The sequence below is a fragment of the Esox lucius genome, chromosome 6 (genome assembly GCF_011004845.1).
Source record: "Esox lucius isolate fEsoLuc1 chromosome 6, fEsoLuc1.pri, whole genome shotgun sequence".
Taxonomy (NCBI): domain Eukaryota; kingdom Metazoa; phylum Chordata; class Actinopteri; order Esociformes; family Esocidae; genus Esox; species Esox lucius.
Window position 1 is genome coordinate 7,415,571 of NC_047574.1, and position 16,872 is coordinate 7,432,442.

Consider the following 16,872-nt stretch of genomic DNA (forward strand, 5'->3'; position numbering starts at 1 on the left):
TCTCCAGACCGTGTGATCGTGTACTTTGGGGGGGAGCCTGGACTAGACTGTGACCCAGCATTTTGTTTTTGTTTGTTTCACCAGACTAAAGAAGGCAGAGGAGTGTTTCCGACAAGCCAAGGAAAAAGCTACCTACAGTGTGAAACCCAAGCATGCATCGGGGATTGTAAATTATTTTCCTTCAACTTTTCATTCTCTTACTTGTGATGAACTTCAGAATATCGGTGGATGCTTTTCACATTGCCTTTGTCTAAATGTTTCAATTTGTATTTCACAGAAAGCCAAGCTGGGCATGAAGATATGAGACTGTTGTTTTCCTGAATTCCTCGCCAGGAGAGAGAGAGAGAACGTGATGTAATGGTTGGTGAACAACAAAGCCAAGTTGGAGAGCATGTGTTGCTGCAGACAAAGCACTAAGGCTTAAAAACTAAAACAATATGCCTCATAATAGGCAAACTTTTTGAAATAGGGCACTACTTTTGACCTGGATCTGTAGGGCTCTGGTTGAAAGTAGGCCACTATTTCAGAGACAGGGTTCCATTTGGGGCGTTGAAGACATTTCACATTTTACCCCAAACAAGAGTCAGCCTCCTGTTGGCTAGCCTGCTCTGTGAATCTGCTTGCTCAACAGTCTTCTACCATATATCACCCCCCCCCGCCTCAATATCCCATCACGAAGAGGAGAGAAATGTCAATGGGTCAAAGGTTATGTGATGTCATCACCTCACTGGAACTTCTACCAGTGATTGGTCAAAGGAGTTGTCTATGATCAGCCTAGAAATAGAGCATTAAGAATGGTCTTTCCCATGTCCAAACATGTTTATATGGCGAGGAATACCCTGTCTATGCTCCAAGGAGAAAACCGAGCTGTCCTTTGTCTTCATTGCATGTGCAGTTTCAAGGCCTGCGATCATGACACACCTCACCTCTTGCAGTATTCCAGCGCATTACAACACGTGTTTTACAAAGCAATATCACTTGAGGCACATGGGAGACGTGAGAAGACCGCGTGATTGGTGTCGGCTCTGCGACAGGCGTGGTTTGTGAACAGCCGGGGACAACACGGCCCGCCCTATTCCCATGTCAGTCGCGTTGAACTATGAAGGGAACGGTATGCCGTTTGGGGCGCTGTGCCTGTGAGGACGGCCGGCTACAGTACCATCAACATGTTGTCAACGGGGAATAGTGTTGTTGTTGTTGTTCAGTCACTCAGATGTTCGTCATAATACATGCCTTTAATCCCAAACTAAAACCACAGTTTTCCCAACAAGCGTTTTAAATTGAAATGTGGTGACAAGTTTTTTGGGGGCTGGGTAACGAACGGGGAGATCGTTTTGTTTAGTCCAAGTCTATACTGTATCGGCTTGGATTTTCTTTAATCAACAGAATAACCCCTGTATTTAGATATCCCATGTGAAGCTGAAGCAGATTGCTGCGGAGAAGAGCTTGCTGTGTCCGTGCTGGTCGGTAAAGAGAGAGCACTAAGCTCTGTGGCTCTGTGGTGACTTCTGTTCCGGGGGGATGGGGATCTGGAAGGCGTTCCTAGCTACCTGACGCAACCAGCACTTCAAATACCTAGAGATTTTTGGATAGGCCAATAGTTTTTTTTGTATTGGCCAAAATGAATGCCAATGTGGTATAAATTGTAAATGACTAATTTATTCTGTTTTAACTCGCCTGGAGTATGATGACGTGACACCTCATGTATGTGTGAGGACAGATAATGGGGTTCTGGGAAATGTAGTGTTGGTTTGATAACATGTAATTGGATGAATGTCATCAATCAAATGTTTTTATTTGCATTGAGCTAAGTCAAAATACTTGACTTGGTTAGTAAAATAATATATTTAAAATGCTGTTCTATGATTTTATCATGTAAATGTATGTAAAGTAGTATTCAATTCTATATGTAACGTTTGTTAAATTTTTATTTTCCGTCCAAGCGTGTTCAATCATTACGTGATCCTGGAGTTGTCACAAGGTGTGTTATTATTCTCATGTATTTGTATCAAATTGATTGTCATGGAAGCGGCAGTGTGATTTATTTACATTAAAATGATTAATAAAATGATGAATAAAATGCTGCATTTTATTAGATTTCAAGTGGTTCTCTTCTGGACGTGAGCTTCCTTCAGGAATTGAGTGAACGTAACCAGTCAGTACTACTGACATTTTCAAAACACAACTCATAACAAACAAGACAAAATTTAATTCAACGTTAGTATAGATTTGGTATATAATTTATTTCTGTAAATATATACATTTATTTTGTAATGTACCATGGTATAGATATCCTGTATGATGCTCAGTGAGTCTGTTAATATTTTTTTATTTGGACAGTGATATACAGCCTTGGGCATGCAGCTGCTCTGATGCTTGACCCAGACACCATGGGTACAGAACCCAAACAAGAGCATGTCCCCTTGAACCCCTCATCTGATTTACAGACCCTGTCCCAAAATCCACCCCTATACTATATATACTTGTGAAGATCTGAGAGGATTGTGTTTACATAAGCCAGCACTGCCCAACCCTCTTACTGGAGGTCTGCCATCCTATAGGTTTTAACTCTACTTTTGGAGGTCTGCCGTCCTGTAGGTTTTATCTTGGTTCCTGGAGATCTGCCGTCCTTTAAGGACTTGCTCTTGTTTAGACAATCAGATCTAAGCCTGGACATTATTCAAGGGAACGCCTGGTAAATTGTGGGCAATATGAAGTATAGCTCTTAACTCATTTACCCCTTTCCTGCACACAAAAAATGCATTTAGGTGAAATGTTGTTGGTATTTGTTCATAGGTTTTGTTGTGGGCAGTACATCTTTTTTGACTACTTCAGGGATTTGAATTCACTGATGCCCAGATAGAGTGACACCACTGTCTAGCTGTCACTTGAGCCCCTATAAGAGAATTGAACACCTTTTACACATTAAATATAGTTTGGAGCAACAAAAGAGCTAGATTTACCAAGAAGTATCAACATATAAAAAAAAAAAAAAAAGCCTCTGGTTTCACCTGGGGATAGAAATAGGGGATGATTTTTAGGAAATGTCCTCAAACCTTGGGTCTACAGACAGGCATAAGAAAAACTTGGCTTGCCGTTGATGACAATAAGAATAGACTTTGAAATGGGTGGCGTCGGCCCATTCTGACATTTGGGACGTTCCCTGGCCCACAGTACATTTTGTTAGTGAAGTTGCCTTTGTTACTCGTGTCGCTGAGAATTTGGCGACTATTCAACAACCCTGTAGCAGTCTCCTGTGGAACAGCCCAGCCTACAGCTTGGTGATGAGCAGGTAGTGTTCTCTAAGGCTACAGCTGTGTGGTTGATTTCTAAGCAGCTAGGATTCGGTACAGGGCGGGTGAGGTGGGTCTGAGATTGGCTGAAATGGCAGTCCTCGGGCTGTGTCGAGTCACGCGCACTTATTGGCGTTCCTCCGTTTGTAGGGGGGCCATACGTCGTGTTTCAACTAGGCCCCCGATGAAGTCATTCTGTGAGTTGTCACCCTACTGTAACTCTACTCTCATGAATCAGCCTCTCACAAGGCGAAAAGGAATGTCTGTATGTTGGGACTGTACAAGATAAACAGTGATTCAAGATGACGCCAGAGGCAAGTGTCACTGTCTGCCGGAGTCACTGACGGAGACCGATATACAGCGACACTGTTTGACCCTTTGGATCTTTCGGTGCCGAAAGGGAGGCTGAAGGTCAGGACAGTCCAGCTCCACGGTCAGCGTGGTGAACCTCTGCGGCCGGCAGAAAGCACAGGACTGGAATGATTCTTGCTCTTTCTTAACGTGCCGTGGGATGTAGAAGGAGTTACACTGGCCGTAGCAGAACCGGTTGATGACCGTACGGCTCAGGCACCCCTCCTCGCTGACCGTCTGCCGGAGGGGTTGGGTTTTGCACCAGTCGCTCTTCAGGTACTTCCTCTCTGTGACGACCAGAGCTTCCTGGCTGGAGGCCAGCACTTCCTGTTTGCGGGCGCGTCGGTCGGAGGTGTTGCCATTCCCTTTGAATGGGGAGGGGATGGAGCCCTGGGGGCGGGTCTTGCGAGTGTCACCGCCCACTGCACACAGGACGCCTGCAAGCAGGAGCGATAACACAAACTGTCTGTACATCCTGAGAGGGGGAGAGAGAGACAGGTGAACATCAGACAACCTGGAGATTTTGGCTTTTATTAGCCTTCAATAAAACATTGATTACCAGGTTTTTGGGACACTGTCTGGGGATAGGAGAACTCTCTGGGTTGGGGAACATCTTTGGGAGTAGGGGCTGGGGAAAGTGTCTAGGCGTAGAATAGGTGTCTGGGCTGGGGAACATGTTTGGGAGTAGGGGAGGTGTCTAGGCTGGGGGAATTGTGTAGGGCTACGCGGGCAGTATCTGCTAAAGGATGTGCTTAGGGCTTTAGGGGCATAGTGTCTGTAAATATCTCTAGGCCTGAAGGATCTGTAGGTGACCTCTTTAGGACCATATATAAAGTGCACGGTAACTAAAAACAGAACACATCTTATACTATAACTACAGACAGTACAGAAAGACTTCTGGTAAATCGTATATCGTTTGAGTGGCTATATCATTTTTTAAATAACTAATCTCAATGTTGACCCTAACTATTTTCATACGTTAGATCCGTATTTCTTTCAGCTAGTCTGATGGGATGTTATTAATGTAATGGAAGCGTACTCTGCTTGCATTTGGATTATGCAAAATATCTATGTATTTGAATTTTGTGCATACTTTCCCTGTTTAATTTGTGTCCTTGGATTGAAATAAATCTTGGGCCATTCATCCTAAGCTGCAGCAAACAGTCTATTACTGTATGAAGTGCATGGCTTCTGACCACGGTCCTGTGGGAATTCAGAGGGGGACATGTTCATTCTGCATTACATCATCATTATAGTTCTCCATTATTGCTGCTCGTTGGACAACCCCCCGGGGGAAATGGTTACTTGGCGTAGAATGACTATAATGTGTCTTCCTGACTGACGCTTTAGACCATCATCATCAAAGCCGGCCTCGTTCCAACTCCAACGGCTGTGTAGGCCATGCTGGGCCGGTAGTATGGATATAGAAAAGTAGTGCACTCTGGGGGGAATAGGGTGTCATTTGGAACAGACTTGGAGCCCTTTTCGGAGATCTCAGGAATGAAGTCTGGGTTTCTCTTGGTCTGGGTACACACACTGTTGTAGAGAATCCAAATGGTAAATCATGTATAGAGATCTGGATATTCATTTGTCAGCCGCTGACCAAATGTACTTTATTAAGCCATAGTTGCATTAGTAAAGCAAAAACTAAATGAAAATAAACATCAATTATAATATTAATAATAGATTTTATTTTGGGGACACTCAAGGACATCTTACTTGAGGAATGGGCCTACAGGGAGTGAACTGCAATATGTAAAAACATACGATTAGTGCATTCAAATATTTTAAATCAGACATCAAAGGACCAGGTCAAAAGGAGAGATTATATGGGGAGGGAAGGATGGGAAGAGGACGTGAACCCTATGGGAAGAGGATGTGAACCCAATGGGAAGAGGATGTGAACCCACTGGGAAGAGGATGTGAACCCAATGGAAAAAGGATGTTAACCCACTGGGAAGAGGATGTTAACCCACTGGGAAGAGGATGTTAACCCACTGGGAAGAGGATGTTAACCCAATGGGAAGAGGATGTGAACCCAATTGGAAGAGGATGTGAACCCAATTGGAAAAGGATGAAATAATGTTTGGGTAGGGATAAATTATTATTATTCAGGTGATAAATGAATGTACAGTTGTGCTCAAAAGTTTCCATTCCCTTGGAGAATTGTTAATATATGTACCATTTGTTAAGAAAACATTAGTGAGCAGGCAAAACATGTCTTTTATTTTTGATGGGATTCATCAGTAGGTCATAACAGAATGGCACAATCATAAAATAAAACATAGCAACAAATGAACTGACACCTGTTCAAAAGTCTGCATACCCTTAATTCTTAATAATGTGTATTGCCCCCCTTTAGCATCAATCACAGCGTGCAGTCTTTTGTAATAGTTGTCTATGAGGCCCCGAATTCTTGCAGGTGGTATATCTGCCTATTTGTCTTGGTAAAATGCCTCCAGGTCTTGCAAAGTCTTTGGTCGTCTTGCATGAACTGCACATTTGAGATCTCCCCAGAGTGGCTCAATTCCCTGTGCCTTTAGAGCTCAGACCCCCAAAACATTAGTGAGCCACCACCATGCTTCACAGTAGGGATGGTATTCTGTTCACTATAGGCCTTGTTGACCCCTCTCCAAACATAGTTGTGACCATAGAGCTTTTTTCTGGTCTTATCACTCCAAATTAGTGTGCAAGGGTCAAGAAGGGTATGTAAACTTTTGATCAGGCCCATTTTGGTGATTTCTGTTATCATTATGATTTAAAAAGGAGCCAGACAACTATGTTATAATAAATGGTTTCATATGATCACTATCATAAAATCAATTTTTTATTTTTTGCATGATCAGTCATATTTTCAAAATCAATGTCAGTTCATCAAAAAAAAAAAAAATATATATATATATAACACCCCCCCTGCACCTTTTTCTTTCCTTTCCAAAATTTATAGAAAAGGAAGGTTTTGAGTGAGGAATAGAAGGGTTAAAATTAAAAGCCCACTGCAAATTGAGCACTTCTGTTCTTCACTCAAAACTTTCCTTTTCAATTTTTATGGAAAGGAAAGAAAAAGGTATAGTGGTCTCTTAATTCTTTCCAGAGCTGTATATACAATTTAATATTTAGGAGTTCCATATCAGTATGACGTTACATATACTGAGCTAATGGTAATCGACAAAGACATGGCTTTTAGTCTCAAACTTTATTAAACTTCTTCTCAAAAAAGCGGTATTTTTCACTCCCTAAATGTGGTACTGTTAAGAATCTCACACACTCTCTCTCCCTCCCCTGATAGCAATAAAGGGGTTTGATTGCTGGGGACCCCCAACTTTATCCAACAGTTTCACATTGTTCCATTGAGGACAGGAAGAGGCAGATTATTAACTCTAATTTGTCACTCTTTCTCACTGAGCACAGCAGACCACCGGATCCACACGCAGAAAATATGATTAAGTGCTCTCGGTCTCTCGCTCTCTAACTCTCTCTCTCCCTCTCCCTCTCTCTGAAATGTTTTGTTAAACTAGAATAACCATACAGTTCATAGTTATTTAAAGTAAACAAAGTAAGCATTTCCCAGAATTAATCACAAAATCAAATAGGGCTATACATATTTGTCTTGATCTCAAGCCAAGCTATTGTAAAATGTATACTTTTTCTGTCAGGGCAGTTTTCTCCACTGGGACCAAGTAAAGCCCTGTTTACACTAGGCCCTAACAAGCTGCCCTCATCCTGATCTTGCTCATGTTTCTGATTGTCCATACTGTACATTTGGAAACGATTAAACGACGTGTTGTGATCAGATCAAACAGACGTGCTGGGGTCAAGATTAGGACCTAGAAGGCCAATTAACTGCAGGAATCAATGGGTCCAGTTAGAAGTGAGGATGATATAAGAAATGTAGGGCCTGTCGAAGTCTCCCTCTGTCTGGCTGGTGACCTCTGTTAAACAGGTATAATACTAACCCCCGCAGTGCCCTCACATCAGTCTCATTATGAATCAAATGATGGTTCACAATAAGGATGGCAGAGAGAGGGAGGGAACCCTCTTTAAGTCTGTTATTAATACACAGGTTTAACATTAATGTGAAGTCCATGAAAAATGAGGCTCCGCTAAAACCGTTGTCCTGGACAGTAGCAATAGTAATGTATTAACCAGTTCTGCTCTTCAGGGAGAGACAAAAGCAATCTGGAATGTAACCGGGTATGAAGCGTCAGAACCATACAAAGGTGTGTGTTCTGCTTGACCTCTGGCCTTTTCCCTTGAGTTGTTGACCTCACAGGCTAGAGTGACATGACCTCTACTTTTCCCAACCGTGATCTGCTGTGATGGCAACTGAACTCTGACCCTTGGGTTCACCCTTACCACATGGGACCATTTTGGACTGACTGTCTGACTGGCTTATTCCCTGACTGGTCGCCTGTCTGAGGAAGAGACATCTTAAAGAGACAGCAGATATGTCCATTATTAATCCTTGTTCTACTTAAATGTGATATTCTTCATTCTATGTTGCTTACAAACAACATCATCATACCAAGTACAAGTATGTATGAATGTGATTCCAATGAACATTTATAGTATTTTAATCGTTAATTATACATATATAATTAGTCAGTATATATAATTTTGTTGTAGATACAGTATATTATCTATATGTGATTAATCCTTATTATAGAATTACATATAGAATTATTTCACAATAAGAGTAGTACTATACACATGTGTACTCTCATTTTAAGGTATTCGAGAACACATTCTTTTACAGCAATGACCAGGGGGAAAAGTGAGGTTAAGTGCCATGCAATCTATAGAGAGATTTGTCATAGACAGCACTCCAGCTCAAGTCCTTAGGGGACATGATGTTCATAGGGAATACACCTCCTTTCCACAGGGCGCACAGGATTCACAGGAAGTGATGTAGTCCATTGTGCTACAGTACAGTGTTCATAGAGCACTATGCTAAAATCTTTATATTTACTATATTAAATCTGATATTTACCTTACGATTATCAAATAATACATTTCTAATGTAATACACTTTATCCCCATAGAAAATGAACTCTATACTGTGTGTATATCTGCTTGTGTTAATAAATGTTCCGCAAGAATGACCCAACAGGTGGTGGTCTGAAACCTTGACGTTTGCCTATGGAGCGTGAACACAACATTTACACAATAGCAGTTACCCCGCCTGCAGTCCATTGGCTACAAAAACAACACGTCAAGCTGTTTAAGGAAACATGTGGTTGGTACAGCATAGCTTGGGGCTGTGTGAACATGGGCTCATCGGTGCAGGCCACAATACACCGTTTTCACACACAACCTCTTCCCGCTGCGCTTGATAATTGCCACCAGCTGAGCGATAGCCCTAATTTTGCCCCACCACTGTTGCTGTTCAGTTTCAAACAGAGATTCTCAGCTACTTAGCCAAATCAACCCCCTCTGTGGTCTGAGCGAAACACCAGGCCCCAGGCAGTGCGGGCCGAGGCCCACGGACTCCTGACCTCTTCGGTTTCGCTCAGAGACGAGGGGCTGATGGGAGCTGCAGTGGGCCGTGTGCTCGTTCAACAGAGACACGGGAGGATTTCACAGAGGGGCAGAATGGCAAATGGCCCCTGGTGCCTGTAGGCCAAACAGCCCCCACCAGGCCAGTTCAGCCGACCCGACGCACGGTGTCTCTGGGGCCTGGCCACTGCGCTGGGCTGGTCGGACCCAAGGTGTCCCCTCAGAGGCTTATCTCCCTGGGTAAACCAGCCAGCGGCACGGAAAGACAAACACTGGAACACTGGAGCCCCATGGTCTAGAGGACAAGGTTAGTGGGTGACCAGGTTCACCTAACAGCTACGCGATCGGCCACACACAACTCCCTTGTCCCAGATAGCACTGTCTCTGTCAGAAGGCCAGGAGCTATCTGGGATCAGCATGGGAAAGTGTGCAGAACAATGGTGAGATGGTAGCCAAGGGTCTGAAATACAAATTCCCGCTTTTAATTTTACAAGAGGCAGCGAGGCGCCTAGAAGGGATAACACCACTAGTCTGTCAGATGGAGATATGATATATTACTGAGGCAAACAAGACTGGGTTTTTTTCTGCTCCTGTCCTCCCTCCCTCCATTTCTTTCCTCCCCGTCGGCCCCTCAGCCTCCCTGCCTGTCTGTCTTTTCTTGCCTCCCTGCCTGCCTCAGTCCATCCTCCTCCCTAGCGTTTGCCTGGCTCTGGTTTGGTCTGCCGGGCTGTCTGCCAGGGAGGATCAGGGTGGGATATTCTGGATCTGCTGGAGTTCTACCTCTGTCTGCCATGAGAGTCCCCTGTAGACACCCAGTCCAGCAAGTCTTGTCTGTGTACACGGCTCAGTGGTGGGTTGGAGCTGGCGCTGCTTTCAGAGGAACTCTGATGTCTTTTGGATTTGTTAGTACCAGAACTACTTAAGGTAGGATAGAAAGTAAAAGTTGATGTTCAGTGGGATGTGTATGGCAAAGAAAAATTGTAATCAGTGATTTAATTATCTCTAAACAAACTTTCACCGCAGCTAGCAAAACAAAAACAGAAATCCCTGAAAGAGTGAGCATTTCTTTCAGTCCGAATAACGTACAATAAACGTGAATAAGGGATTACAGTTTTGGTCCATAGACTACACTCAGGATGGAGACCCATCTAACAACAAGTTTACATCCAGACACATCCAGATTCCAGAGCAACCAGAGCCTTGTGAAAAAGTGTGTTGCGTTGTAAGATTTAACTTAGGGTGAGGTAGCTTAGAACAGAAAGGTCTGTAGCGTCAGAAACACAGTGGTCATTTTCATACTGTGTTTACACAGTAGCTCTTTTTCCAGCAGTCAGTTTACTGTCTAACAGTCTAATACATGCATGGGGACTAGATGCATATTTGGGAGTACTTCTCCTGAATCATTCTCATCTGTCCCCTAACTCACATCTGATCTACCTTAGAAAAATGCATCTGTTTGGCTTCAATTTCTTTTCAGTTGCTGCTGTTGCTGCTTGGATTTTCACTCAAGGTTATTTTTCTATTTTACTAATAGACTACCAACAATTGACATGAAACAACTCCGCTATAAGCAGACCATTTCACAAGCAGATCGGACACTTACTCTAGGAGCAGCAAACTGGACACTTCCTTTGCCAACAGATTGGACATTTCCTCTTCAATGGCCCAGTGGACAAATTCAACTCACCCCTTCTTTCATTCTGCTGGAACTTTACTACAATGTTATTGTTGAAGGCCACATGATACAGCCAGTCCTTAATTAGTCTTTGTCCCAGGAGTAGTGGACTGTAGTACCCTACCCCACGCTCCCTGGTCAAACCTAATGCACTAAATAGGGTGCTCGTTTGGGATGCAACCTTATTTTGGCACCAAAACTGGTATGTAAACCTTTAATTAACCACAACGCCACTTTGTAATCTTAAGAAAACATATTAACTCAACAAATCCTCAATAGAGTCAGGGTTAGAGTTCACACTCTTCACCACTACAAAAGGCTGAATATCACTGGATACAACGATCTGCTACTGGATTAAAGAGTGTGAACATGTATTTTGGAAACAACACATTCTGATCAATATTAGTTATCATTTAATGTACTGATTTTCTGCTGTATTTAAGCTATATGCACATCTATACATTCCAGTTGTAATATACATATACTTAATACTTGTACATTTTCTGCCCTCTTCTATTTGCACTTCTGGTTAGATGCTAATTGCATTTTGTTTTACTGTACTTGTACTTGTTCAATGACAATAAAGTTTAATTAAATCTAATCTAATCTATTTAAAACCTGTGCCATTTTTTTGCAGTGAAAACCTAGTAGTGCAATCTTTTTGCCATCTTATTAGTAGTCAAACCGTATAATTATTAGTAATGAAAACCTGTGCCAACTATAGAGTTAGTGTGTTTCTTATTTAAATGTTGTCTCTAGTTGCATTATCACATCAAAGACAACTCTGGATACGTGTAAATGTACTGTGAAAAAAGGGGATTTGGTTTCTGACTAGTTTTGACGTTTTGTGGTTCTGCTGATTTTGAATTTGAGGAAAGCAATAACACACCTTTGTGGATGTCACTGGATTATAATTTTTTTTAAACCAGATTTTCTTTTAAAGTCCTCAATACCAAACAAGCTAACAGTGCTGGCTGGAGCCATCACCAACTCTGTGAGAAATCACTAAGCCGATCACTTACGTCATATCGAATGTCTGTTCAGGAACTGTAAACGTTGCCCAGAGCATTGAGGGCTCAATTTAATCAAACCTGCATTGCAGTATTCACGCAGTAGCTCTGTTTCCAATGGTTAGTTTAACTCACAGACTGGTCTTGGGTACTATATAAAACCAACAGCTATTACCGGATTGGTCAAGGTACTGTAACAAAATTGTCAGCTACTACTGGACTGGTCTTGGTTACTGAATGAAAGCTTCAAGTACTACCAGATTGGTCTTTGTTATGAAAATATAAAATTACTAACGCACTGGTGTTGGGTACTGTATAAAACCTACCACTACTATCAGGGCGACCCACCTCTCAGGTCTGCTTTCACTTTTCTGAATAAAAAGTGAGTGGATACCCAAATGAAGACACTACATACATTGCTATAGCAGGGTTCATAGGACGCCAAAGTGATGATGGTGGATCTAACTCGAGGAGATGAGCGTAACCCCCCTAACCCCACCCAGAATGAGGTGAGCGGTGTCCTGGTCATTTGTCCTCCATGTGATACAATGAAGGAGAGAATTGACCTGGAGACTTTACCTGCTGCCTGGTTCTGTGTTGTCGACGCGTGGGCCAACCTCGCCGTTAGAGGCGATTATTCCAGAGGGGGCAGAGCTCGATTAGAGCTGGTCTCCGCTGAGATGTCTCTGCTGGTCTGACTGGTGTGTGTGCCTCGCCCGTGGTCTGTCCAGAGACTTGTCTTTCAGATGGTCCTTCCGCTGCTCTGTACTGTCTTCTGTGTGCCGGTATGTTTGGGGTTCCAGTGAAGGTACTAGACTGATGCCCATGGGCAATTTCTCTGTCTCACTGTCAGCCTGAAGTGCTGGAGTTAGTGTCTGTCTCGCCTGTCTGTAGCTCTGGAGTTAGGGTCTGTCTCCCCTGTCAGTAGCTCTGGACTTATGGTCTGTCTCCCCTGTCTGTAGCTCTGGACTTAGGGTCTGTCTCCCCTGTCTGTGGTTCTGAAGTTAGGGTCTGTCAACCTGTGGTTCTGGAGTTAGGGTCTGTCTGTATTTCTGGAGACAAGGTCTGTCTTTGTGGTTCTGGAGTGAGTGTCTGCCTCGCTGTGTCTCTGCGGTCCTGGAGTTAAGGTACGTCTCTCTGTGGTTCTGGTGTTGAGGTCCGTCTCTCTGTGGATCTGGTGTTGAGGTCCGTCTCTCTGTGGATCTGGTGTTGAGGTCCGTCTCTCTGTGGTTCTGGAGTTAAGGTCCGTCTCTCTGTGTTCTGGCTCCTCTCTGTCACCCGCATGTGGATGTTATCACCCAGCAGCATTTCCATTGGCTACCATCACTAAACAAATCACGCCAAGCCTAGCCCTCCCTCTCTCTCTCTCTCTCTCTCTCTCTCTCACACACACACACACACACACACACATACAAACCGTGTAGCCTCCCACTCCGTCTCTTCTCTTCACTCTCCCCCCTTACATTCTTACTCAATCCAGCAGAGCCCAGTTGACACACACACATACGCACCACACACACACACGCAAGCACATGTGCACGCACACACACACACACACACACACGCACCACGCACACACACACACACACACGCAAGCACATGTGCATGCACACACACACACACACACACACACATATACACCACACACACACGCAAGAACATGTGCACACACACACACCACACACACACACACACACACACAAACGCGCTGCAACACTTTCCCAGTGGCTCCCGGTGTGGCTGGCCTCCTACTTGCTACCCGGCAAGGAGGATGAGGGAGATCACTAAAGCACAGTCTTATTTGAACATCACAGATGGAGAGTGGGTTTAAAAACAGACTTTTATTGAACACTTTAAGGGCTGAATTTACTCTCTAGGTTTCTAAGTGTCTAAAGGTTTTTTGTGTGGCTTTGTAGATCGAAAGTCATTTTTACACATCAAATGCCGGTGCTGAAGTAATTTGGTCCTCATGTCTCAAAACGGGTCCCTTAATACACAGACTATTGTACACTTTGTTATGTCAATTTATTTAATGGTTTGTCTACACTACTGAAACACTACTGAGAGTTTTCTTGGTTAATAAATAGTACTAACAAATGTTAACAGTAAGCACCATCTACAGATAGATAATGTATAGAGTTTATCTCAATAAAACAAAACAATTATCATCCATTTAAATGTTACTCCTGTGAAATGGACTCACCAAGCGCCATGTAGCGAAGAACTAGAGGATGTCTGGAGCCATCTAGTGGCCCGAGGTGGTATTTCACTCCTTATAGTTCCCCTGCCAACCTCTAGTTTACACATGTACATTTTAAATTAATTAAAATGATTTATCTCGTCCACATCAACTCCTGCCCTCTCCAGCAGCCCAGCAATCAGAACAACTATGACCTTCTTTCTGTTCATGATCACCCATCATGCAATAAAACAACTGTTAAGGCTTGAGTCTATAATGCAGAAGCTCAACACTGTAGTGTGATGTAGGTATCAAGGCACAAAGCCTGTTTATGTCGCCACCAGATGTCCTGGTTCATGGCGTCATGTCCTGGACTAGATCTGTCCCTGGTTAGCACATTACAAGCAAATGTTACTCCATAAGTAAATCTGAGCTAATAATTCAATAATCAGAAGCTTCAGTCGAATTAGAGTCGCCTGTAGATGATACAGACGTGTCAAACCACCCCTTCTTCCACAGCCCTTCTCTGAGCATGCGGAGTCAGTGATGCATTGGAAGACCTTTCAACCGCTCTGTCCGTGCCCTTGTCTAGAGCCACAGCATCCAATCCCAAACTCAGAGGAATCTGGAACGACTACATATAAACCGAACATCGCCATCCTCACCACAAGCACTTCGTCAAAACAACTCATAATTGGTCTGAATGGTTTTCTTCTTTATTTTGTTTTGGAATGTATTTACAGAATCACACTTCATCTCTTGTTTTCTAACAGTAACAACCGGGTTGGGGTGATTGGTGAGCGGCATGTATAGGAGACACCCATACCACATGACTACAACATTCTTTGGATCTTAGTTGTAGTAGTTCCTAAAGGCCAAAGTAAACAGAAGAAATAACAGAAGCCTCGTTTATACTTGTCGCTAGCAAGCGTTCGTTGTCCTGATATTGTCTATATTATGATTGTGGCAATTTTTTCTTGACATGAAGTAGACTGGAATGTAGACAAGATCAGGATGAGAACGCATGTTATGACCAGGTAAAAACATTTCTAAAGTGCCCTTATTCTTTATGTTGGTCCAATTTAGGTCGTGAGAATCGGACTGGTAGCAGAATCTGACTGGTAGGCATTACCAGGATCACAATAGGACTCTGAACTATTGCATCTTGTCCCCACATACACGCCATTGTTCCACATTAGGGCCAGGGGTTTTGCTGGACAGGGCTGAGTAAGGAGCTAGGTTTGGGGACAGCAAAACTCCTGGCCCTAATCCAGATAAAACACTTCCCACGATTCTCGCATAGAATAGTGAGGTAATGACGATGGTTAACGAGTGACACTAACATGAGTCCAATATTACCTCACGTTAGATCAATCGGAATATAATGTCCCAGTTGAGGGAAAAAAAAAAAAATTCTGGTCCATTTAATTTTTTTAAAAATCTTGATTAAATCCAGGTGTTTTCGCATCCTGACGAGATCGGAGATCAGCTTGGTCCTATAGCAGAGGGCCTAAAGCTCTGAGAGACATTCACAGAAATATGGGTAACACTTTATTTTAAAGATACCTGCAAATGGACATTGTGACACATTTATAACCCATATATAAAGCATTCATGGCTTAAGGTTTGGGTTATGGCTAATGCATATCAGGTAAACGAAATCTTATTTTTTCATGTAGGTACCCTTCAAATAAAATGTTACAGAAATGTGAGTATCATATTTATAAAAACATAACATAATCCATATAGCACAGTCAATGTAGCTTCAGTAGATACAGTCAATGAGTGTAAAACGTGTCTTTAAATATGGTATAAAATGAGACAGCGACAGAGACATTAAGACACTAGTAGACAAACCGTGCGTCCCAAATGGCACTCTACTCCCTCTGGAGTGCATTACTTCTCACCGGTTCTGGTCAAAAGCAGCATGCACAAGTGTACAACTATTAGGGTGCCATTTGGGAATCACACAAAGACAATGTTTCTCCCTCTTCTGCAGTGGCTAATTACAGATGCGGCGGTAAACTCTGATATCTGTAGTGCAACACAAGGCAAATCAAACTGTGACATAACATTAGAATGCATACATACATCTACTAGTGTAGTCGATAAGATGAAGATCGGAAGTTCCTAGGCAGAAGATATTTCTCGATGCGAAAGATTCATTTTAGCGTGTTTTCGACATGTATGACACAGTATTCCCAGCTTGCGATGGAGTTGGACACACAGAGATCCAGTGGGTGAGTAACTACAGGCGTGTTCATCAGGACAGGGTGGCGTTCTTTAAAGGCATTTGTGAGTTCACCTCAATGTCCGTTAAAAAGTCCAAGATGCCGTGATCACACACTTCGGTGGGAGACCAAACACGTCGAAATAAAAAATGTCTGATATCAACTCTGTCGGTTGGTTGGACATGCAACACCTGGTCTGCTCTCTGTCTGCCGGGGGATCCTGGGAGTGGACAGGACAGACAGCAGACTATATGAATGTACAAATGAGGTGGTCCGCTCTCCTCTTACTGGCTTTACAGTGTTTCAGTGTGATGGCACAAGACTGATTAGCCCCATCGAAATGATGTCACCTGAACAGGACACAAAACCCAAAAAAAGGAGGATTTCTTACGCAGTTCACACAGGGATCGATCTGGCAACCCTGGCGTTACAGGCGCCACGCTTCTCTAAAAGTGAGCTACAAGGGACCCTAGCAGTTCTTTTCAGTCCATTATATGATGCTGTTCACATGGTTGCGTGTACCTGTACAAACACTCTCAAGCTAACGTTCACACTTTGCGTGGATTTTATGAAAATGGTGCTTTTGCCTGATTAATAGCCGAGGCCCTAGGTATGCCAGAGGTCAAAAGTTAGGGTC

The 16,872-nt window shown here is 43.2% G+C and overlaps 3 protein-coding genes across 6 annotated transcripts in view; 1 reads left to right on the plus strand and 2 right to left on the minus strand.

The window, feature by feature from the left end:
• fmn2b (formin 2b) overlaps positions 1–1,600 on the plus strand; it is a 52,086-nt gene extending 50,486 nt beyond the window's left edge. For both annotated transcript variants that reach the window (XM_034292760.1, XM_013134178.4), the window contains 2 exons: positions 85–166; positions 278–1,600. In XM_034292760.1, coding sequence (XP_034148651.1) covers positions 85–166; positions 278–304 — 109 coding nt within the window. In that variant the 3' untranslated portion in view covers positions 305–1,600. The remainder of the gene's footprint in view (positions 1–84; positions 167–277) is intronic.
• A 655-nt stretch (positions 1,601–2,255) lies between these two features.
• Positions 2,256–13,145, minus strand: grem2b (gremlin 2, DAN family BMP antagonist b). Its single transcript, XM_010895875.5, has 2 exons — positions 12,405–13,145; positions 2,256–4,119 (listed from the first exon to the last, which is right to left on the minus strand). The coding sequence occupies exon 2, from the start codon at positions 4,116–4,118 to the stop codon at positions 3,615–3,617; it is 504 nt and encodes a 167-aa protein (XP_010894177.1). The 5' UTR covers position 4,119; positions 12,405–13,145; the 3' UTR covers positions 2,256–3,614.
• A 1,552-nt stretch (positions 13,146–14,697) lies between these two features.
• The window catches only part of rgs7b (regulator of G protein signaling 7b), a 110,374-nt gene continuing 108,199 nt past the window's right edge, over positions 14,698–16,872 (minus strand). For 2 of the 3 annotated variants that reach the window (XM_020047221.3, XM_029120565.2), the window contains one exon: positions 14,698–16,455. The gene's annotated coding sequence lies outside the window, so the exon portion shown is untranslated. Of the gene's footprint in view, positions 16,586–16,872 lie in introns of all 3 variants that reach the window. The other variant, XM_029120564.2, reaches the window with a different exon arrangement.

What these genes read in the sequence shown, in the direction of transcription:
- grem2b (XM_010895875.5), bottom strand. Translation starts at nt 4,118, where the DNA reads ATGTACAGACAGTTTGTGTTATCGCTCCTGCTTGCAGGCGTCCTGTGT.